Here is a 24,687-nt window from a genome sequence, read left to right as displayed (position 1 = left end):
ATATATATATATATATATATATATATATATATATATATATGCACTCATCCCCCAAGACGACAATATAAGGCCACCGGATGCAAGTTTGGGCAAGATCCAAGAGGCAGATGATGACGAAATAAAAAAACACATTTTTGAGACTAACAATCATAATTGTACAAAACTTAGCCCGCAGAAATTCAATTATTCATTTGCAAAACACTAAGAGGATGTGCAAAGAGTGATACTCACATGAAACTATTTTGGATGGGGGTAAACATTAGATGCAAAATGAACAATTGGCATTCATTTTTAATTTCCACTTGAATGGTAAAACATATTTTTCTCATACATTTTGGGGGTGGCTGTATGGTAGCTCATGACCCTAAAATGGAACAAAAAAACAGTAAAATTCAAACCACTTTGATTGATGTATAAAAATAATCTGATAAATACATTCATAACAAGTTTAACAACTTCATTTATTTGCGAAAAAAATGTTAAAAATTCAATCAAGATTGAAAAAAAGGTTGCCCAGTGAGGCGTGTCAGATAGTCATTCAAGCCTGAAAATGACTTCAGTGACATTGTCTATCCTTTGGCATGAGGCTCTTCAGATTATAGACGTTAAAATGTATCAAGAGTTTAAGTTATTAACTGTATACTACAGGTTTATGGTCACAGTTGCTGACCATCAGCATACAGATGATGATCAGATTCATTGGTTGCAGTGCTCCTGCCAGACTGTGACATTGCAATTGTATTGCATAAATTAAACAAATATTGTAAACCAATTGAAACGATATATTGGTTTGATGCTGTATGTAGTAATACTAATACAGTATGTATGATTCAGGAAGTTCTCAGAAAGTAAAAAGTGACAGCGTACCACATTTGATGAACTAGAGTGTTCACAAGCTTTTTTTTACTATGTTAATATAAGGAAAATGACCCACCCTCTAGCGGCCATGTTTGTTTACCGATCCGAACAATTTTCGAGCTCAACCGTCGTATCCAGAAAACAAATGTTCTGACCAAGATTTGACCAAAAATGTGACTTCACATGTTTTCACTATATACATTAGGAGAAAACTACCCCACCCCCTGGCGGCCATTTTTTTTCACCGATCTAGACCATTTTCCAATTCGTCCGAAATATTAATAAAAACACATTTTTGACCAAGTTTCTTGATTGGGCAAAAATTGTGACTTATAGAGTGTTCACAAGGTTTCTCTAAAACAATATACGGAAAACTGCCCCGCACCCTGGCGGCCATGTTTTTCAACGGACCGGAACCATTTTGGAACTCAACCAACATATCATTTAGACAAACATTTTGACAAAGTAACATAAAGATTGGGCACCAAATGTGACTTCAACCGTGTTCACAAGGTTTTTCTTTTTTTGACCTAGTGACCAAGTTTTCGACCCAGCATGACCTAGTTCAAACTCGGTCGAGGTATCATTGGGACAAATCTTTGGACCAAGTTTCATGAAGATTGGACAAAAACTGTGGCCTCTAGAGTGTTCACAAGCCAAAATGTTGACGACGAACGACGGACGCACGACGGTCGACGGACAATAGGAGATCCCAAAAGCTCACCATGAGCACGTTGTGCTAAGTGAACTAAAACACGTTTATTGCACCATGTTACTTGCTGTACAACTATAACATCGATGCACACTTATAAACTTTATTTAAGATAGGACGGTTTTCGCGTCAAGCTCGTAAACATAGGAAAGAGCTGTTGGTCATTTGGAAGTCATGTCCCAAAAAGGAAGTGAGTTCCGTAAGAGGAATTAAACATATAGTTTTTGACAATTAATAAGTTATAAGAGATAAAACGGTGTCGGAAAAATGAAATAATCATGATTTTAGTTATATTTTACCGTACTCGTGCGTCAATACTGTGTATTATACGTGAACATGATATTTGTACATCCCATTTCTCGAACCTCAAGTAAGGAGACAACATATTTGTGGACGGGTTTCCTTCAATAACTTTTGTATCCCGACGTCTACGATCTTGAAACAAAAAAAAACGAGGGGATCACAAACACCGGAGAGCCGAATGGGCGTTTTCATTTAAAATAATTATAAATACAAAGGGGCTTACCGGGTGGAAATATCCCCTATTCCTTCAAGAAAACCCAAGAAACGACGCCATCTTTGAAGTTTAGTTTCAACTACCCTCACTTAAATCCGGTAAGCTCCCGTATACGCATGCCCCCCCCCCCCCCTGCATAGTGTATTGAACTTTCAACATCACAATTTACCTGTAGATTAGTCCCGTTCCTTTTCTATGGCTAGATGAGGTTTATAAGTGCTAGTCATAAATACAATGCTGAGTGGCTAAATGAAAAATTTTCACTATATATTCCCTCAATAGTTTACTCAATACGATTCTGAGAACACGGTACTAACCTAGTTATTCGCAAACGAGCAACTAAAAATCATCGGGTACCCACGTCATTAATTCCGCTTCACTCCATGAAGTCTTACGGAATTATTAGTGGCAGTAGTAGGTGAGGGCTTTTGGTTCTTGTCAATATGTGGCTGTAATGAAAACTATTAAAACCATCACAGACCATGGTCACGGTAATAGTAAACTTGAGTCGTGCTTGCGACGCTGCCCGAAGCAAATCTCGCGTTCGCTCGTAAATGTTCGGATTTCGTCGCCAGAAATTCTGGGGTATATATTGTGACACACAAAACAAAAATAAAAATGAGCATTTTGTATCCCGTTAAATATATGTGACCATACCACATCTAGCTTTTTCTGTAAGGAACACTGATTTTTTATGTGTTAACTTTATTTGTTTTAAATCATTGTACGAAATATTCGTTTATTTGAGTATTTGTTACTTTAAACCATGACAGACCATGATTATGGTGATAGTTAACTTGACAAAAAATAAATAAAGTATAGCCTGTATGTACAACAATTGACATGACGCCTTATATATGATCGCTCCGCCCACTTAATCACGTGGCTCAGCGGGTAGCAAACCTAGACAAGCTAACACCAAAATGGCTTCATTGCCTATATACTGCATGTAGATTAACGCGATATTCCGGAATATTGTTATGGACTTTTTGACACCATATGACACTTGTATAAGGGGTTTGTGTCATTAAGTTATTCTGCGATTGCCAAAAATATACGTTTATAGAGAACATCAGCGAATTATAACGGGTTTTTCGGTACATGAATAACGCTCTCAAACGCTTGCGCGCTGACCGAAATCGAACCTGTTATTACGTGTGATGTTGGTATTAGCAATAAATTAACACTTCTTCAACGGCATTTACCCATGTTATTTACAAAACATTTCCACTCGTGTATTTGACACGAAATAGCGCTTTAAACTGGGATTTCGGTGAAGTTTTACACGCTTTCTGACTCCAAGTGTACCAAAATCCCACAAGTTATTACGTATAAAAGTGATATTAATAATATTGAACATTGCTTATGGGAATTTTATAAATCACTATAATTCAAAGTGCAAGACAGCACAATAAGTTTGGTCATTGTCATATATAAAGTAGCGCTGTATGAAAGGGAATTCAGTAAAGCTACCTGTATCAGACGCTGGCGCAGGTACCGACTTCTCCCAAGTTCGGCATTTATTGGTTATATCAGTAATAATAAACCTTATTATGTGGCATTTATCGATTCGATTCTATTAAAATAGAAACATGTAATCGTTTTCACTTGTTTCTGACACACACAAAACTCGATTTATAACGGGGATTTCGTTAAGTTACGCAAAGTTGGTACCAATCTTTTCTATTATTCTACAAGCACACGTGATATAATTCATACTTAATAATGCGTAGTTATTTCTAACATAACATTTCCAGTTTTTTTTAAATAAATACATGCTCCATAAGGGTGATCTCGGTAATTCTACACATTGAAGCTTCCACTTGCTCTTGTCAAGACCGCATTTCCGCGTTTGAAATGGTATATATTTAATTAATCTAACTTATGGATACCAAATGTCAGAGTTACATACAACCTATTCACACCGTTTTGCCTTATTTCATTTCGCTTTTTTTTCGAACAAATCAAACGAAACTCGTTGAAAAATGAGGACTAGGCATTCGATCTCAAAGGTGGATTAAAAGCGTTCATTGGTGACATCACATGTCTGCACATGTGTAGATACCGTTATTAATATAATATATCACGTGTCACCTTCTAATAACATGTATAATGGCAATAAAGTGCATTACTATCAGAGTAATAAAACACAGCACGAATTAGGCTTCATGCTGGGTTTTATTTCTCTTTAAGTAATAAAGATGAACCTCGCTTCTGTACATTAATGACCTAGTAACTGATAAAACTATTTAAAAAAACGTGAAATATAATGTGATAATCAGATCGATAACATAAACTTTTTAAATCAGCTAGTATATCCGATAAAAATATATTATAATTGTCTTTGACAGTGTTGACGTTCAGTTGTTCGTGGTGACAACCGCATGCATGTATACATCTCTTACACTTCTGAAGATATATTGTCGGCTTTGGAAACGATATAAATTAAATGTCACCAACTAATCTTTCAGGATATCGATTGTCCGAGTTACATAGTCCCCATCGACACCGTTTAACCATTTTAATCCACTTTTATTAAAGAGGTAAACAAAAGAAAGTAAAAGCGAACCAATACATAGCTTGTCTAGAAAATGGCGGATAGTGCGTTGCTAACTAACGCGCCAAATTAATCGATCGCTGATTGGTAGATCAGTTCTTAGATAAGAACTTGATTGACAGGCGGCGTCATGTCAATTTAAAAGAGTGAACACATTCAGATATTGAACATGTATTGTTATTGATAGAAGCTACAGTTGTTCAGTTTTACGCGTATCATCGCTAAGGGTGTCACGTTTAAACGTTTAAACGGTCGCGTTTCGTGTTTTGCTGAAAAACGTTTACCAAAACAGTAAACGTTTAAACGACAGTCAATATCAATATAATAAATATTGGGGTGCAAATAACGTAGCCGACTAGCCGTACGAAGTATATCGATGAAGAATTGCGAAATCCGGGTACTTGCAGTAAATCCGGGCTACCGAATTCGGCAGTAATTTATTTCTGATTGGTTAGCGGATGGCACAGATATGAACGGAAACTAACGGAAAATCTTCGCTACTTTCCGAAAATCTTACAACTTGGCAACGAAACAGTGCATATGCCGCCATCTTGAAACATTTTAATTGATTGATTAGCAAAGTAAAACACTGCGGTAGCATGTTGAAAAACAATATTTTAACCAAATTTATATATTGATTACTTTTTTGCTAGTTAACTGGTTTTTCATTTTCTGCGGTCAAACGATATACACATTGTATTTCATGTGCAAAATACGTGCATTTGTTTTGGAGTGTCGTTTTCGGAAAAAAGTATTTTTCATCGATGTTTTACATTATTTTCGACGTTCTTAAAATATTTAATAAAATGACGAATACACATGTGGTGATACGGATGGTCTGTTTAATAAAATTTTATGGTTTAAATATGACGTCATTGCGGGAATGGGATATGCACTGAATATTACTTCCGGAAATAACTATTTTCAGTTTGGATAAGCGATGGTGCTGATGCTATTTAAACGGACATAGGGATACCGTTTAAACGGCAACGTTTCGTTTATTTCATTTCGTTTAAACGTTTAGAAAAATCTGTACACGTGACACCCTTAATCATCGCACTATTGTACGTTGTCAAAATCGCACTGACTTTAATATCGGCAAGGTATACACAAACCAAGCAGTTAGTTTTTTTTAAATAGTTGATGAATAATCAACTAATGTCTGTCATAAACCACTTATTAATGTTCCATTTTCAAAGTCCATAAGATAACATGATAAACCAGAGGTAAGATATTTAAACAACTGCACCAAGTGTTATCAAACACAATCGAATGAGAAAATTCATGATTCATTACCGATTTAAAGTAGATGTTTAGCATTGAACTTTAAAATGATATGAGTTAAATACGTGAGAGGGATAATAGTTTCGGTTGAAAAAAAACAAACAACAGACATGGGGTCGATGTTCGTGTTCGGTTTACTTAGCACACTTTTGCTGCCTGTGGGTGTTTCTACATCAAATGACGCTGTTTCTTTAGTTTTTCGCACTGCAGAGTTGCCGTGAGTATTTACAAAGTTTACAATGAAAACAAACCGTTGGAAGAAAACAATAAGATACTTATTGCGTTATCCAGTAAAATTGATTCAATGGAGAAACTCAGGACTGTCATTCCTTTGATGTTGCAGATAAACAAAATAGACGAAACGCATTTGCAAATACATAGTATTATGATTGATTTAAAGAATTTACTAGAAGCCAAAGAACCAGAACGTTCGGACTATAAAAGAGTATTTATGGCAAGATCTCCATTAGCGATTCCTAGAGCACGTTACCTTTCAAAACATTTACTACAAGTTATTCCTGAAATCAACAAAAATATAATTGAAAAGCTTGCAGATACATCCCGTTGTAATTTAACTGCATTACAGGACTTGCAAACAGAAATGAATGAGCTTATGTTAAATAGTCTTCTCATTGAACTCACGGTGTTAGGTACTTCTAAGATCTTGAGTTTCTCAAGGATAAACGATTTCTGGCAAAAACAGATCGCCGACATTTCACCGGAAATTGAAAGAATTCAACACAAATGCGAATCAAAGATTCCAAAACTTATTCTAGAAGATATGGATGAGTGTCTGAATCCAAAACAACTTCAAATGGCGAATAAAGAAAGATATCTCTGGACTTGGAACGATATATTTTTTATGTTCTATAAGGATTTTCTGAAATTTTCTGCTATTGATATTCGTGAAGACAAAGTTTTCATTCAGCTCAGCGAGGAAATGATAAAGATTGTAACCTATGGGACGAACGATTTAAAAAAAATCTTGTTTATTAAAATTTTGTTAGCGATTTTGGAAAAAGAAGATATTTACAGATTGATTAATCCTTGGGAAATTCGTAACAGAATAATTAAAGGTATGTACAGAAGAAGTGTCGAATATAGCGCAATATTTGTCTATTTTAATAAAAATATCTGTGGAGATTCAACTTTCGCCGATACCTTGATGCAGGAAGATAAAAGATGGACAATAACTGACAACGGGAGAAGCTGTTCGGCCAGGGACGGCACCACAAACAAAGATACTTATGGACCTTTGCATGTAATTTGTTTTTCTGATTATATTTGCCATGCAAAGAGTATTTAAATAAGAATACTAATAGAGAGTAACGAAATTTAGTAACCACGAGCCTTGGCGGATCGTTCATGTTTTTGTAGGGAAGCGGACAACGACAACGAGCGAGGCATTATATTGTAATGCGCATGGGGGGAGTTAGAGGGTTAGGGTAAGGGTAAGGGTTAGGGATAGGTGTCGGGTTTTGGTAAGGGTTAGCCTTAACACATACCTTGACCCTTACCCGACCCCTAACCCTAACCCTAACCTATCCATTACCCAGGTTTATCTCCCCTATACCATGCCTCGTTCGTTGTAATTGTCCTCTTCCCTGAAGCGCGCAAATAAACTTCTCTGTATTGGGCGATGGCCTGTTTTTTTGTCGAGCCAGCTTGAGGAAAGCGTTATATACCAACAACAATGGTCGCGTGCATGTGCGTGTGTAAGTGTGCCTCCCAGCTGGTCCGAAATTTGACGTTGTCATTCATCATGCACAACTTTAAAACCTTATTACAACTGACCACCATCATAAGACGACGGATTGCGTGTAACATTCGTTCCCTAAGTAATAGGTCAAGAGCAGACTAAGATATCAAAGGTCAGACGTGGCCATCTTACGTCTTGTCCGTATACTCACTTCATCGTTCATCATGCAGTTTTAAAATAACTTAACACAAGTGACCGCCATGAACTGGCGCCGTGTCGCGTGTTATATCAAAAGTCAAGGTCGGTCACATTTTTAGGTCAAAAGTAATATTCGGCCTTAAAGCAGCTTGTCTTGACTGTAACTTCATAAATCATCATGCAATTTTAAAATAGCTTTCAACAGAAGTCCATCTTGAAAAGGTAACGGACGTGTTAAACACGTGTCTCCTTACCAAAAAGGTAAAGTTTATGTTCTCCAAGGTGACCTTTTTAATTTTGCCATAACAACACCTTGTCCATACTGTTCCTTCAAAATTTATCATGCACTTTTAAAATGATTTATTCCAAGCGTTAGCCATGTGGATATAGGGTGTCACGTGGTATAATCGTATAAAGGTCATGGTCGCACTGACAGGTCAAAGGTTAAAATTTGCATATAGAACAGTGCATTTGTTACAAACGTTCACCATATAAATCTGCCTAACTCGAAGATCAATGGCACACTTAGAGGTAAAAGGTCAAATTTTAGCATAATTTATTTTTTCATCATCCATCATGCAATTTAAGAAAAACAATTTACCACAAGTGAGTCATGCGCAAGTCCGATTAGCACATGTCAAGGTCACACCAACGGTCAAAGGTATTTTTGTGATATGCAGCTTGTTCAATAACTACATCATAATTGACAAAAGGCTCGACATGTTGCCGACAGTCTTCTCGTTTATTTATCAGTCAATTGATCAAGATTCCGCATTTTGTTTGAAAAATAAGCAAAAGAAAAAGACAGAAAGACCAGGCAATAATAAAATTACGACATGGAAATGAATGACGCATGAACACTTATACAATGACGTAATTGTTATACGCGCGAAATCTTTATCTTGGTAATTTTGAAATAATGGTAAGTGTATTTCATGTATGGTTATTTCGACTGTGTATGTCTCATAATGGTATATAAGTAATGGAAAATTTTCAAAGTATTGATGAACATTTCCACATATGTTTTCTTATTTTTCTCAATCGTTCGCGATCAATAAAATTTCCTCGAACTTTTGTTATAATTGTTCCGTAGTCTGCAAAACTATTTCACAAAAACATTTACATTAAGCGTTTTGTCTTATTTTTCCAGATTCGCAAGCTCTTCGAGTTAACCTCAACAAGGTTACCATCCCCCTTTGCACCTCACTGTGTACCCTTTGGAGGAACTGGCTGAACGTTCATACTGAAGTGACCGGTTATTTTACGGTTATGTCGCTTTAGACCCTAATTAAACACTAGACCCGCACCACATTAATGTTTGCAAGACAAGTCAATGCTAGTTAAAAGACGGATCTAAACACCATTCGCAATCCGCGGCATTGTTTCAAGGACGGACATTAACGTCTTGCTTATTGTCACTTCAGATAGGGCGCGTACTTGTGTAATGACGCATATATCTTAAAAAAAACAACAGTTTAAAGCTAAAAAAATAGGCATTTCATATTTAAACACATTTCTAGAATGCACACGTTTATATTTACCACAAAAACACTAGCTTTTAGAATAGCAGTTTAGGTTACAGTTTATCGACAGAATCAGCAAATACATGTCTTTATCCACTACAAACATCCGAAAAGACGAGCACACATATGAAATGCTAAACACAAACAAAAACCACATAAATAGATCCTAAAATTAATACATTAATAACTAATAACTAAATAACTTGGTTTACATAATACGTGCTATCAACAAGCAACATGATAACTTACTATCAAAGTAATCATTTCTTTGTAACATATAATTGAAAATAAATTTAGAAATATTTCTTAAATTTCTAGTGTAAGTACTTGACATCGAAGATGTGAATTTGTTGTCAGTATTAATGAGTTGTTAGCTTTATGCTTAATTTATAAATCACGAAAACGCGTTCATATACATAAGCAAGTGATATTCTGATTCAACCATGTTACATAGTTTGCATTTCCTGTGTTCTCTCGCAATCTTATTGCATCTACCAGTCTCAATGTCTGATTAAGCACTTAGTCTAAATCTTGTTGGAACTTTTCTATGGCAACACATTCATTATCAACACATTCAATATATATTTAAATGTATAATCCTTTTTAAGTGTTACACAAAAAGCTTATTTCTTTTGTGAGTTTATTATAACAGACCATGACTGGACGTATTTATCGCGAAGTCGTTGTTTGAGGTTTGGGTAATGGCATGTTAAGTGAACGTTTTTATGCAATATATAGCTAACGCCTTAATTGTAAATATGGTTTTAATAGCTTTAGTCCAGCATAGTTTTAAATAAGAGTTAGCAAATATATTATGTGATAGTATTATCATTCATAGATCTTATAAGTGGGTTTGGCGAATGAATAATGATTTGACCGCAGAATTTAAGAGCCCTCTGTGTACAGATAACAGATCACGGAAAACGACCTTTTTCGCATAAGACTGCCGAATTTCATGTCTGTTGGTGGAAACCTAATATATGTTAACATATCTTAACATGGCCGTGTATATCTAGTTTCACAAACGTATTGGCAGCAATCACAATCAAAGCGCAGAAGGTATTACTTGTTCGATATTGCATATCATTGGACACAGCTAAGGTTTCAACAATAATGTATCGCTTTTAAAATCTAAGGTTTCAATTATAGACAACACATTCGAGTTTATTGAGGGTTTGTCTAAAAGAAAATTTCCAGCAATGTTTAGCACACTATGTGTGCTTAAGAGATAATTTTCTTCAAATAACACAAAACGGCCTGTTTTAGACTTTCCGAAACTATAGCAAATACATATAGTATTTGCCATCATCAATAAATGAATGTGTTGTCTTAATATCAGAATCCTATTACACTGCGAATGCAATTGCAAAAGAGAAATTAGCTTTACAAAACCTGTATGTATTAATATCACTGAAACATACTTTATTATACAATAAAATTATTAATGAAAGATCTTTTTAAATAAAAAACATTATGCGCCAGCTAAATTGAACTCATGAATTAGGCAGTAATACTGACCTCACTTTGGTGTAGATGCGATGTTACCATAGGAGCCCACTTTGTTGTCAACCAGACTCTACCCGAAGAGAAGTGCATTTTGTATCAGCGATTAAAACATAAAAGTGGGTTGAAGTGGTTCTGCATCTTGGTCCCTGTTAAATAGTCTAGTCTTTGATTTAGAGTAAATATTGTTAAATTAATGTTTAATATAATATTACATTGCCGGTTTGAATATGACCATTAATGTAAACTATACTATATCTTGTTATCACCCTCGCGATTGTCCTATATTCTGTTAGGTTGAATTTAGGTTGAATTTCAAACTTCGAAAGCTTCACAAAAACGTTACTGAGACTTAAGCTCAAAACCACTTCCAATATTATAGATTAATTAATCTGTTAAGTTTCATAAGGGGGAAGTCTGGAAACCAGATAAGGTTTTCAAGATTCACAACGATTACTAATACCTAATTAAAACACTTTCTGGTCAAGTATACAGGATAAACGACGTTTTCTGTTGCGAACTAAAGAGTATTTCCCATTGATGGCAAATTTAATTGCCGATGTATTGGTGAGAAATCAGTCAAGCACCGATAACCATACTACACAACAGATAGGCCATAGTGTATTGAACTTTTAATATTCCAATGAACTGTAGATTAGTCCCTACCCTCTTCTATGGCACGATGGGGTATATACGTGTACGTCAGAGATACAATGATGAGTGGCTTAATGAAATATATTCACTCACTAGTAAACTCACTACGATTCTGAGAACACGGTACTAACCTAGTTTTTCGCAAACGAGCAACTGAACATCGTCGGATACCCAAGTTATGCCGCTTCACTTCATTAAGTTTTACGGAATTATAAGTGGCAGAAGTGCGTTCAGGTTTTTGGTTCTTGTCTTAATGTGGCTTTAATGAAAACTATTAAACCATTACAGACCATGGCCACGGTGATAGTAAACTTAGCAAAATAAAATAAATATCGAAGTCTGCATGTGCAACAAATAAACCTTGAGCATTCAGATATTGACATAAAAATATATTATTATTGATAGATGCTACCGTTTTTGTTTCAGTTTAACGCGTATCGTCGCACTATTGTTTTTCGTTTAAATCGCACTGACTTTAACAAGAAGTTACGTCTTTATCAAATAGTTGATGGATGGTTTATCAATCTGTGTCATATACCAATTATCAATTTTCAAAGTTCATAAGATATAATGATAAACCCGAGGTAATTTATTTATAAAACTGCATCATGTGTGTTATCAAACACCGTACACTCTTGTATGAAGCACTAAATGATTAATTAACGATTTAAAATAGATGTTTGGACTTATGTTTGGAATATAACAATGATTTGAATAAAAGACGTGATAGGGATTATAGATTCGATTGAAAAAAACAACAACAGACATGGGGTCGATATTCGTGCTTGGTTTACTTAGCACACTTTTGCTGCCTGTGGGTGTTTCTACCTTATATAAAATTGACGCTGTTTCTTTAGTTTGCGGTATTACAGAGCTTGCCGTGGGTATTTACAAAGTTTACAATGAAAACAAACAGTTGGAACGAAACAATGAGATACTTATTGCGTTATGCAGTAAAATCGATTCTATTGAGAAACTCACGACTGTCATTCCTTATTTGTTGCAGACAAACAAAATAGAAGAAACGCATTTGCAAATACATAGTATTATGATTGATTTAAAGAATGTATTGGAAGCCAAAGAACCAGAACGTTCAAAATATAAAAGCGTTTTTGTGGCAATATCTCCATTAGCGACTCCTAGAGCACCTTACCTTTCAAAACATTAAATACAAGCTATTCCTGAAATCAACAAAAATATCATTGAAAAGCTTGCAGAGGACTTTACCCGTTGTAATTTAACCGCATTACAGGTTTTGCAAACAGAAGTGAATGAGCTACTGTTAAATGGTCTCCTTATTGAACTCACGGTGTTAAGTACTTTGAACAATTTGGAATTCTCAAAGGTAGAAGATTTCTGGCAAAAACTGATTGCCGACATTTCATCGGAATTCGAAAGAATTCAAAAGAAATGCGAATCAAACATTCCAGTTCTCATTGTGCAAGATATGGACAAGCATCAGAATCCGAAACAACTTCAGCGGGCAAACAAAGAAAGATACCTCTGGACTGGGAACGATGTATTTATGTTCGACAATGAAATGCCAGAAAAGTTTGCTCATTACGATGTTCGTAATGTCAATGTTTTTAATCACAGCATCAACGGAATGATGAAGATTGTAACTTATGGGACAAACGATTTAAAAACATCATCCTTTATGGATATTTTGTTAGATATTTTGAAAGAACAAGATATTTACAGATTGCTTGATCCTAAGGATATTGTTCCCAGAATAAAGATGGGCATGTGCAGAAGACGTCTCCGATATAGCGCAATAGTGGTTTATTTTAACTATTTTAATAGAAACATCTGTGGATCTTTATCTTTTGTCGAAGATACCTGGTCGAAAATGATAAACATATGGCCACCAAGACCGTTTAATGGCATAGCCTCGCCCCATCTCGAGAAAAGCTGCTCGATTAATATCGGCTTAACAGACGAAGATGGTTATGGACCTTTGCTTGCAATTGACAAGGGTAATGGGTTTTCATTATTTAATTCGCCATCCAAAGTGTGTCAACGGTTTAACAGCATTTTCACACTGTTTATTCATCATTAACTTTTAAAGTGATTTATTACAAATATTCACCATGTGGAGACAGCTTGTCATTTGTAACAACCGTCTCCCGTCAGGGTTGAACTGAAGGGTCGATGGTAAAAATTAACAATATACTACTGAGAATAGTATATGTATAATATGTAAACAAAATGTTTGTGTGTATCTTTATTCATTGCGTAATTCAAGTGTTTAAGTACCTTATGATTTGTCTTTATACGAGTGTATTCTTAGTTATGTGGCCTAAACGCAATAATTTCGTTAATCAGATTTATTTTAAGAATGTCGTTTAAACGTATATATTAAAATTAAATGTATAAATATTAATTAAAACTATGAACTTTACAAAGCCAGAACTTGGACACAAGAATTGACGGATTCCTAAAAACGAGAGAAAAAAACGTTTTTTTTCATATGGAAAGTTGTATCAAATTGAATGTCCTGTTGCATCTAGAGGAGATCTAGAAGAATAGTGTGCTTGATAATAGCTTGTATTAACGAACTATGGCAATACAAACTGTCACAATTTATATTTCAGACAACACAATTAAGTTAGTCTCCGTAGCAACTGATTGGGAGTCCGCACAAAACAATTGTATAAATGAAACTCGTATTTTGATGTCGGAGATGCCAAGTTCTCTTTACTTGGCGAATGTCAAGCCTGGTGACGCCATCTGGGTGAACGCCAAAGTGACACGGATATAATATCATGGCGGTAAGTCTAACGACTATTTAAACATAATGATGTTTGTTTATAACTTCCTGTTGGCTATCTGTATTTATTTTTTTCACATGATTTAAATTGCCGTTTCTTAGATAGTACTCAATAGTATTTATATGTTCCCACACAACACAAGCCAAATGTTTCTCGCCTTCATGTTACAGGGCGCTAATTTTATACAAAACATATTCTTAATTCAGCGACATACGTATTGTAATACGTGCCTGTTTGAACTTCTTATTTACTCACAGGTAAAATGGAGTATTTAAAGTTAGCCTATATGCCATCGGAGACATTTCTGGAAAACTGCATATGCGTCTCAAAGACAGGTAAGACAATTTGAAAAATCGTAGGTGTTCGATAATAGATTGTTCTGTGCCATTCCCTGTTAGGTAATTTAATATTAAAAATTGTATTTATTTTGATAGGATTAAAATTTAAATCTGATAAAGCACCATTCATTGGTACAAATCGTTGGTTTTTAAATGACCATGTTGGAATAAAAGACCAGCTACGGAAATCATGGCATAACATGTTTACGCCGATGCCTTAAACGCCGTGCTTTTAAGAGATTGTGGATACTTTTCCCACGGTTAATGATTTAGGTCCGAGAAGGTGTAGCCGAACAAAAACTGCTATTAACTGGACAGAGGCCAACAAGAAATGCACATTCGACGGGGACACGTGGGATCCATTACCGAGTCACAGAATCAAACAAACTCTTGCCATGTTGGCAAAAGGCCCTTCTGTCTGGCTTTCGAAGTATCCACGTTGTTAAATAGATGTTTTAGATGGTAATTTGAAATTTTGATAATATCTGAACATAATAATCTTTCAGTACAATTATGTTTAAGTTTTAGTTAATAAGAACGAATTGGAACAGTTAATGTTTGCAAGTTTAAAAATACCAGCATATATTGAAATGATGAAACTCCTGAACTCCTGAAGTATTTTGGTATGTAATCCTATTATTTGTTTTCCAATGAACCTACATACATTTCTTATACTTTTATCCAAATGATGATTGTAAAATGCTTCCGAATGCTACTACTTTCAGAAACAGTTTCAAAGTGTGTTTTCTTGCAACGTTTAGAAGGCTGTAGTTTTGTAGAACGTCTCGATAACTGCTCCAACTCTCACCGTTATGTGCGTGCCAAAGGTAATTCAAGGTGTACTGTAATCCAAAAGAGAAGAAATGGTAATGAGAATCTTGAATTTTGTTTATTTATAAAAATGTTTTTTAATATAACTTATTTTCTCATTCTGATTAGTTTTGAACCCAATTTTTGCCGACAAAATGAGTCTAGGTGGGAAGGCAATATGTTGGTTACATTATTATAGCCGTCCAGAAAACTGTCGAACAGTAATGCATTCATCTTGAGTTTAAATTAATAGAAGAAATCTTTAGCTTCGAGCATCACTAACATCAGTAAGTTCTAAACATTTGGGCGCACATGTGCCGGTTTAAACCCGATATGCTTTTCTTTGCATTGACCGTTGTAAAATTGTAAAATTGTACTGAAAATGGTTTCTCGACTGAAATAAAGCACCTTATTGCTGATGAACCAAGTGTAAAACTTTTGTTTAAATTTGAGGTCAGAAAATGAGCGTTTTAATATATTGTGATATTTTTATGTCTGATTGTTGTCCAGACTGCGATAATTATGCCCCGACCTTGACCCGTCTTGAAACACTGATCCAAAAATTGAGCATAAATGGTGATGCAAACGGAGAAAACATTAGTTATTTACCAGGTAAGGCGTTCTTATACGTATAGTTACACATTGAGACAATCACGCATTATCAACAGTTTAGGAAAACTTAACTGTATATAAATTTATGTAATGTAATTTTATCTTAATTTTCTTCATTTTTGGTGGGTTGATACACCAAGAAAACATAAAATTAATTTAAAAATCAATATGTCTCTCATACAATTTCTAGAACACAACAGCGCAATTGGTATGTTGCTGGCTACCTTTCGCACTTGCTGAAGCATTCGATCGTCACGGATGAATGATTATATCGTTTGCTTGCACATGCGGTAGTAAAATGATCACATGTAAACTTATAAATCAAAATATGTACTCGTTCGAAATGTCACCAAGTCTAGTACAACGCAATATTTCAATTTCATCATTTTCGGTGGGTTGTTTACACCAGGAAAGCTTACAATTAGTTACACGATATCCCCTTAACAAATATAGCTTAAACTAATCCTAAAGTTAACCAACAGCTTCGGAACTTAAATAATATTAAACCTGTACCATACTTCAAAGCAAGACAATAACTGAAAAATCAGTGTTAACTCTTATGTACATGACACAAATATATGTGCGAAAACAATGTTAACTTTGTATTCACTTCCTAGTCCATACAAACAAGTATATTTTCTACTTCTTGTACACGTATTTTAAGCGTATAATGTTTACCTATAAAAAGTGCATACGTTTGTCTATCGTGTGCTATGCATTGTCTTAAAATGTTTATTGCATGCAGAGTATAACATATTTACATAATCTATTAACACTAATCTGTTCGCATTTTTTATTTTCATTATGAACAAGTCTTCTTACTTGTGTTACAGCGTCTTTTTTCAGAAATAGAGTTGTTTAAGATTATTTAAATACGTTAGAAATGATAATCAATTATACCCTAAAAGTCTACGTTTAAACGAATATACCGTCTTCATTTTACTATAGAAGTATACAGCATGCTTTAGGCATTCTTTTTCAATCACCGATCATGTTAAGGATTGCAAGATATTTTTTCGCAGTCTGTTTTCTTGCATGTATTGATTAATTTAAAGTGCATTTTTGTAACATTTAAATGTTTGTTATCTGTTCAAGCATATTCACCAGGAAGCAAATGTCAAGATAAAACTTATCATACACGAAAGTGTTTTATGTTATCCGCTGATTCAGTTACATTGTTACATCACGTTTTACTGGATAGTCGTTTCTTACAGAGAATGGGAAATTAAAGACTAAATTTCCTTGTAATAAATCAAAGTCAAATTGTATAATAACAGTTATCAAAAATATTGAATTTGTATGGAACATCTAAAATTCAATGTGAATAATGAAACGATTTTTCGGTTGGATATTATTTATACCTATACAACTTATTGGTAATAAATTTTGAAATCGTTATATATATATTTATTACGTTTTTATGATTATGATTATGATTATTACTACTGGTTAAAGAAGTTGTTGCAACAGTCTTTGTAAAAGTATTATGTGTTGCTTGATCTGTTGTTGTCGTTAAACTTGTTGTTGATGTTGTTGTTTATGTTGTTGCAATTATGGTAGTACTTTTAGTGGTATTTGTATAACATGTTTTAAATGCCGTCATAGGATATACAGTTGCAATGCGAGTAAGCGCTTAAGTGTATTTCGATGTAGACTTTGGCGATTATTTGAAATTTATTTATTATTTCGATTATTTATCAATCTAAAGTTTTCTATGAAACTTATTTCGGACTGTAAATATGTTATGGATGAGAACTTAATTTCAGATACAATATGTGTACATGTGTAACATTGCTGTTAAAATCATGCACTTTTTGATACACTGGAAAAATCAACACTATGTAAATGAAGAAAACTGCAGTTATAATTTGTTAATTGTTAATAATCCATTTGTCACAACAATCTATGACATGTACAGGCTCTGTTCTAAAACAGCAAATTAAATTTAATATGATGAGTACATTTCATATTAAGTGAGTAGGTACTACAAAGACATCTACAAAACGCGCAGTAACCTCAACAGCAGCAAATGTATCTGGATCCTAAACAATGCCGCGGCCGACAGTGAAACCTACCACCAATAACACGACACATTTGCAGAAAAGTACTGCGTCATTATTTGATACATACGATTAATACTGATATAGATATTTTTAAAATACATTAACTAGTAAACAAAATAATGTTATACCATAAATATGACCGCCTGATTAGAACAAGGACCAATTTGAAAAAATATGTCACATAACTAATTATATTAGGATGCTTTATTGTCACTAAGTCACTAAGCTATAACTACGACATTTTTTTACTAAGGACTAAAGAGGTAATGAACATGAAATTATGTGTGAAGCAGACTTGCTGGAAATAATATTTACCAACGACACTTAAACATAATTTCTAGTTGTAATAATTGTTATATTAATCACCCGAATGACTAAAATTAAAAAATCTGATTATGCATTTTAATAAAACATGTGTGTCATAACAAATAACAATGATGCTTGTTTGTGGTATTTTCCAATATCATTTTCATATGAATTACTTAAGTATATCAAAATAAACACTTCATAAATAATAACATTACTGTATAACTAGCATGCACGTGTAACAATAGAAATTAAAGCACCAAATACATAAAGAAGTAAATAAGTATTCACAAAGTAATTGTAATCAGTCAATTTATGAATTTGCAAATCTTGCTTTACAAACATATGAATGCTCCAATTAAGTTGTAACAAATGATCATCGCCAAAATCTCCTGACTTGCGGGGGTTATTATACCAACGAAAATATTGAATTGCATTAATACTGCATTAACTCAAATTCAAATGAAATATGAATAACTGAAAATAGCTTAAGATGTTTACTGAAAAAACTCATTCGCCCCGATCATGAAAGGGGGCTGAAAGATATTGTTACCACTGCACCAAGTAATACACATTAAATGTTGTTCAATTTGTTAAAATGTCAAATTTTTATTTAATGTTTACTTTGATTGTTTTCTTTCACTGCAATTGCGGTTGCACTTTTTGGAAAAAATACTTAATTAATTTTGCGCAAACTTAACAAAGTTGTGTATTTTGACAATGACCGGGCACTCGTCTTTGTTTTTAGATGGTCGCTTTAGCGACCGTCTAAAGTGCTTAGTGTAAAATTCAGGTCGGTACGGCCTAGGTACGAGGAGCCCAATTCCCGCTTACTACGCGTATCCGCGCAAGAAAGAGTTGTATAATTTATGCAAGAGGTTTGAGTTCTCTAATTATGTTTATTCACAAATGGAAACATTATATTAATATCGTGTTAAATGCAATAGTTTCGAATCGTGTTTTATAGAAAAGAATAAAAAAAACAATGATCGCATTGTACGTGTCGCGGAGGAGATTGTTTATGAATGATTAAAATAGTCCACTTTCTGCTGCGTCTGCGTGACGGAGTATTTTCGCTCATCTCATTCATAAATCTGAGGCTGGCGATAAACAAGGGGGAGTCCGGGTGAGAATAACAGAACAGAAACAGAACAGAACAGAACTTTATTTCGACTTGTACATAGTACATCGTCTGTCTTAGCCATGTTATATTATACATTTCAAAAGGTCACGTGAAAAAGAAAGTGGGTGTACAATAATAATTAGTGTACATAACGAATTACATAATACATGACAGTGGTTGGAAACAATCGCAATGTTAAAACATATTGTGACAGGTGGCAATCGATTACCATGCTGTTTATATTTATGTAAAATAAACCAAATTGAGAGTGGATTATCTTACGCATATCATGTGGATGAATATGCTAATAATATTGATAGACAGTGCACATTTTTGTTAATGTCTACAACAAAAAATACAAAATTACACAAATTAAACTATGGCAACAAATTAAACGATCAGGCACGTATATTTCACATCTGTATACGAGTAGATATTAATTATTTCTTTAGTCGTCTAGAGAATAATAAATAACGCACTAGTAAAGGTTACGCTTGTTTACATTCACATGTCTCAATTAATAATACGTTGACCACGAGTTCAACAATTATTACAGGGATTCGATAGACAACATAAAAAAAATGTTTCATTATCGCTGAAACTGAATATTAAAAAACATTTAAATATAACACGAATATTCTCTAAAAAATGTAGTCTTGCTGTTTTGAAATAAGGTTTGTAATTTTGGTTTCTCAATAACTTAATTCAAACAAAAGTTTAAGTATAGTGTTTTTTACTTGTTAGTCGCATATTTACCGCATTATAATGTGTGTTATAATAGGCAAACCATACATAAGTAAAATTCAATCTGCCTTCGCACATAGAAGGAATGGGTCAATTATGTGTTGCTTACTTCAGTTAGAGGTCAATTCTTTACGTAATAGCAATCACAAGGCCCCGGCTTCAAAGGAATTGCGGAGCGTTCTTACATAATAAAAGTCGTAGTCGCATGGTATTTGCGTTAAGCGTCCTATTTCGTCACGTGGTTCTTTTTCGCGGGTGTTTCTGCATTCATGATATGATGCTATTAATAGATGCGCCTGTCGATAAACAAAGGAAAGTCCACGGGCGATAACAACACAATAGGTTACGCCCTCACATACAACTCAATGAAGTAGAACAGGTCGTAAATTGAGGCTATTATTTATTAATAGATTCGGGGAAAAAGTTGACGCTTATTTATATTCTCAATTTATAAAACGTTGAACATAAGTTCAGCAATAACTTCAGCGATACGAGAGACAAAAACAAAAAAATGTTTCATAATTGCTAAACACGAATATAACAAACAATTAATAATAATAATACGAATGACCTGTTTCGTAACCTCGTTCATGCTACTACAGCGGGTATTTCTGGAAAACGTTCTGTGGTTCTCAACAGATAGCGGCGATCTTTTGTATTTACGGGTGCTAGCAACGCAATAGTAGAAGGTTAGTGGAAGGTTAAGCTTGTTTATATTCACAGTTCTCAATACATAGACAGTTGGATATGAGTTCATCAATTACTACAGGCATACTATAGGCACTCGAAAATGTTTTATAATCGCTAAAACCGAAAACAACTAAATATATTATATTAAATATATTTAAAACAATAAATATCTTTTAAAAATGTAGTCGGCGTATACGCTAACTTTGAAATAAAGTTAGCAATTTACTTTTCTAAATAAATAAATACAATTAAACAAAAGTTAAACTATTGTGTTGTGTTTTTCACCTGTAAGCTGCATATTCACCGCATGAAATGTGTGTTAGCATTGTCAAACCACACATTAGTGTGAGTAGATAAAAAATATACTACGGGAGAGCACTTCATATGTGTCCTCATATGCCTTGTTATGAGTATCTTTCTTCACTATCGAAATATATCGTATGTTTATATTTGATTTAAACGCAGTTTTCTTTCGACACATTTAAATTACACGTCAATAGCGCCGTCATGCGAAAATGGGTCTTATGCGTTTCGGCAAGCGTTTGTTAAACCCAACATGTGCTTTTGCGCAGTCAGGCCATAGGCGATGCTGTTCGTTTTAAAATCACTCAATATGTTATGTTTCTCCTTACCAGAAGGAGAGATAGCTGAGTGGGCTATTTATATGATGGGCGCATATGGAATAAGACCCATTTTCGCATGACGAGGGTCATAACAAATCTCATTGCGAATTGAAAATGCCCCATTTAAGAACAATGCTCTTCACAAAGTAGGTCTTCTTTTCTTTATGGTTAAAACGTTTGTAGTGATCTAATAAGTTACTTTCTGCTGGTTAAAAGTTGTTTAAAATAGATTTAAAATTTAATTTTCTTTCGGCTATTTTTAGCATATGTCACCGCTCTGAGGCTACACATCACGTTAGTTGCAAAAAAGTAAACATTTCTTCCAATTATGAAACGGGATTATCTTCCATAATTCTTGACAACGTTGTACCTAAGCTGTTTTATTAGCAGTTTTTATGCAAGAGTAACTGAAATCTGGTAAAAATCAGACCAGTTGATATGCATAATAATTGGATTTGTCACCTTTATAGAGCCTGATTATAGGAATGATTTCCAGACGTGCTGACCAAGTACGGCAAACATTGTGGTATGATAATTAAACGATTTTCTCATATCGTGACACTATACTATTTCGCTAATGATTGTTTTCTCATCTTGGAGGCGAAAGTGAAATTCTGCGAGATGGATTGTAACGCGTAATTGTAACAGGGCCACAATTTGTGTCGTTTGAGCATACAGAGAAAAATGAATTGCGTGTTAAATTATGCAATAGCGAACATCTTCAGTGCCTTCAGCGCTTTGATTTTGTAAATGGTTTTGAATTAATGAAGAAATTATCAAAAACGTTACCCGAAGCGACGTTTTGTTTACATCCGATTGTCCCACGCATAGCCGAAAAAGTCACGTGGTACAGGCACCTTGGTGTAATCGTGACCTCACTTTAAGCATTTCATTCCAACCCGCAAGGTATCAGGGTCAGTTCGCGGCCAGTAAACGGATCGATATATAACAAGAAATATCTTTAAAAAAGATACACGGCGTTGATTGTGGTCGATGTTTATAAACGATCAAAAGTTATCTCTATGAGATAAAAAGTAGCGGATGCCTTTTTTCTGCGCAGTTCTTAGCTACATCACAAGTAAATCAATTACGGGTGTTGCGCCAGATTTCGTGGCTTATTTTGCTTTATGTGATATTATTACTCAGATATCTATATTTACAGAATAGAAAAACACAAGAAACATGAAAATAAACGAGTGCATATAGGTCAGCCGGCAATACTCGAATCTTATTTAATTGCATAATTATAGTATAGTGAATTATTGTGCTCATGCTTAATAAACTGGTCTAAATGGATAAATATTTCTAATTAATTATATCAAAATTGGTCCTCATCATGCAAATGTTGAAAACATATTAAAAATCGATGATTGACATACCACAATAATATCGCCGAATATCTTTATTTAGTATCTTTCTGATCAAAACAGACTTCAAGTGCACAAAGTTTACGAGACGGCGTTTATATAAAGATTTCTGCAACTGACCGCAAACTGACCTTGATACCTTGCGGATTGGAATGCAATGCATTAAAGTTAGGTAACAATTCTGCTGCTGAAACGACGGCTTGTTTACGCCAACTGTACACGACCAAGGCAACAGCTGTGCCTAAAATATTGATATATCGACAAAGCGACTAAACGAACTATTTACTCCATCAGACAAAAATAGCATAGATTCCAATTTTTTCCTTCAATGAAAAGATCGCAACCCCTTCTGCGAACTCCGGTGATGAAATGTATATAAACTCTGACTTTCACATACTAGCCGCGAATTGACCCGAAACCTCGCGGGTTGAAATGCAATGCAAGTTAGTACTAAATATGAGAATATAGCCTTTAGTATAAACGCCTTTGCGCTGGTAATTCTCTGAAAATAAAAGGTGAACGCACAAACTGTATTTATGTCGAAAATTGATTGTAAAACTGTTCTATCGATTGAGCCTTTTCATTAGAGATAAAATTGTTTCATGCAGTAAAACAGTGTTACAAAGACGCGGATATGTTTCCAATGTTCTGGTGTTATACTCAAATCAGCCAATGGAATAAATGAAGTGTATTCATTCGTACCTAGCCGCGGGAAATTTTATTTGAATATTATTGGACACTTACAAAGGTCAAGTCAGGGTGAAAAGCTGACTTAATACAGCTTACGCCGAATAAAAGCGCTATCGCGTTTATTAGGTGAACTGGAATTGTATTTAGACCAGAAATTTGTTAAATGAAGATATTCGGTGATAAAACTATGGTAGGTCAATCATAGATCCTTATTGTGTTTTCAATAATACCATGATAAATATTATTTTTGATAAATTAAACAAGCATTGTTTCACCATTTTGACCAATTTGTTAAGCATGAGCGCGATGATTCCCGATACTGTTAATAATCGAATCAAATAGCAATACCCGACACACCACTAAACAGGTTTGTTCGAAGAACGCGCGTATAAATATTAAAAATATGTACGGATACTTCGCGTGTGGCCAGCTGACTTACATGTTTTAAATTCACTTCCATTCTTCTTTTGTTTTTCTGTTTTGTATCTATAGATATATGATAAGCAATAATAATGTAAATTAAGCCGCAAAATATCCGCGTAACATCAACTTCTCCGTGTGATGCAGCTAAGAACTGCATGGAAAAAGACATTCGTTATCTTTGATCTCATTCATTAAACTCTTTACCTTTCATCAACTCTAACCACAATCAACGCCGTATATATTTTTTTAAGATATTTCTTGTTTCTTTCTATGCAGAAAGGCGATTGTCGTGTAGCTCAATTAGCAGTATAATTTCCATTTATTTAGGCCTAGGAAATTATTCAATTTAGGCTCACAATAACTTGAATAAGACATAATGCATTAAAGGTCTGTCATGTCAGCAATTTTGTCATTCAATTATCTTGTATTTTATTTCAAGAATGTATAAAATGCACATGACAAAACATGTACAGTACATGGTTCTGGGCTCGTTACTCTATAGCTGGGCAACCAAAATTTTAAAGATGGTTTCCCGTGCAGGCAACCTGTTGTAAAAAGTTTTTTTGTGTGCCTGCTTACTTATCGTGGTATAAATAATTGATTTCACCGATAAAATATGAAG

At 34.3% G+C, this 24,687-nt stretch overlaps 1 protein-coding gene and 2 long non-coding RNA genes across 5 annotated transcripts in view; 2 read left to right on the top strand and 1 right to left on the bottom strand.

Moving 5' to 3' along the window:
- Nucleotides 1-24,687, bottom strand: part of LOC127861210 (uncharacterized) — a 52,837-nt gene that overhangs the window by 6,843 nt on the left and 21,307 nt on the right. For both annotated transcript variants that reach the window (XR_008040122.1, XR_008040121.1), the window contains exons 2-3: nucleotides 1,936-2,005; nucleotides 232-364 (exon numbers count right to left, since the gene is read on the bottom strand). This is a non-coding gene — a long non-coding RNA (uncharacterized LOC127861210). The remainder of the gene's footprint in view (nucleotides 1-231; nucleotides 365-1,935; nucleotides 2,006-24,687) is intronic.
- LOC127861189 (uncharacterized) lies at nucleotides 5,925-10,748 on the top strand. The gene is made up of 2 exons (XM_052399592.1): nucleotides 5,925-7,189; nucleotides 8,976-10,748. Exons 1-2 carry the CDS (start codon nucleotides 6,233-6,235, stop codon nucleotides 9,057-9,059), a joined length of 1,041 nt encoding a protein of 346 aa, XP_052255552.1. The 5' UTR covers nucleotides 5,925-6,232; the 3' UTR covers nucleotides 9,060-10,748.
- On the top strand, nucleotides 10,759-17,903 carry LOC127861206 (uncharacterized). 2 transcript variants are annotated; one of them, XR_008040117.1, is made up of 6 exons: nucleotides 10,759-13,481; nucleotides 14,100-14,276; nucleotides 14,534-14,611; nucleotides 14,888-15,076; nucleotides 15,340-16,036; nucleotides 16,227-17,903. It is a non-coding gene; the product is annotated as an uncharacterized LOC127861206 (long non-coding RNA). The 2 variants fall into 2 exon arrangements; XR_008040116.1 differs by having other exon boundaries at nucleotides 10,767-13,481; nucleotides 15,340-17,903.

This window comes from Dreissena polymorpha, chromosome 15 (assembly GCF_020536995.1).
Source record: "Dreissena polymorpha isolate Duluth1 chromosome 15, UMN_Dpol_1.0, whole genome shotgun sequence".
Classification (NCBI taxonomy): Eukaryota; Metazoa; Mollusca; class Bivalvia; order Myida; family Dreissenidae; genus Dreissena; species Dreissena polymorpha.
The sequence above is the reverse complement of the archived record's forward strand: the minus strand, read 5'-3'. Positions and strand labels throughout refer to the sequence as shown.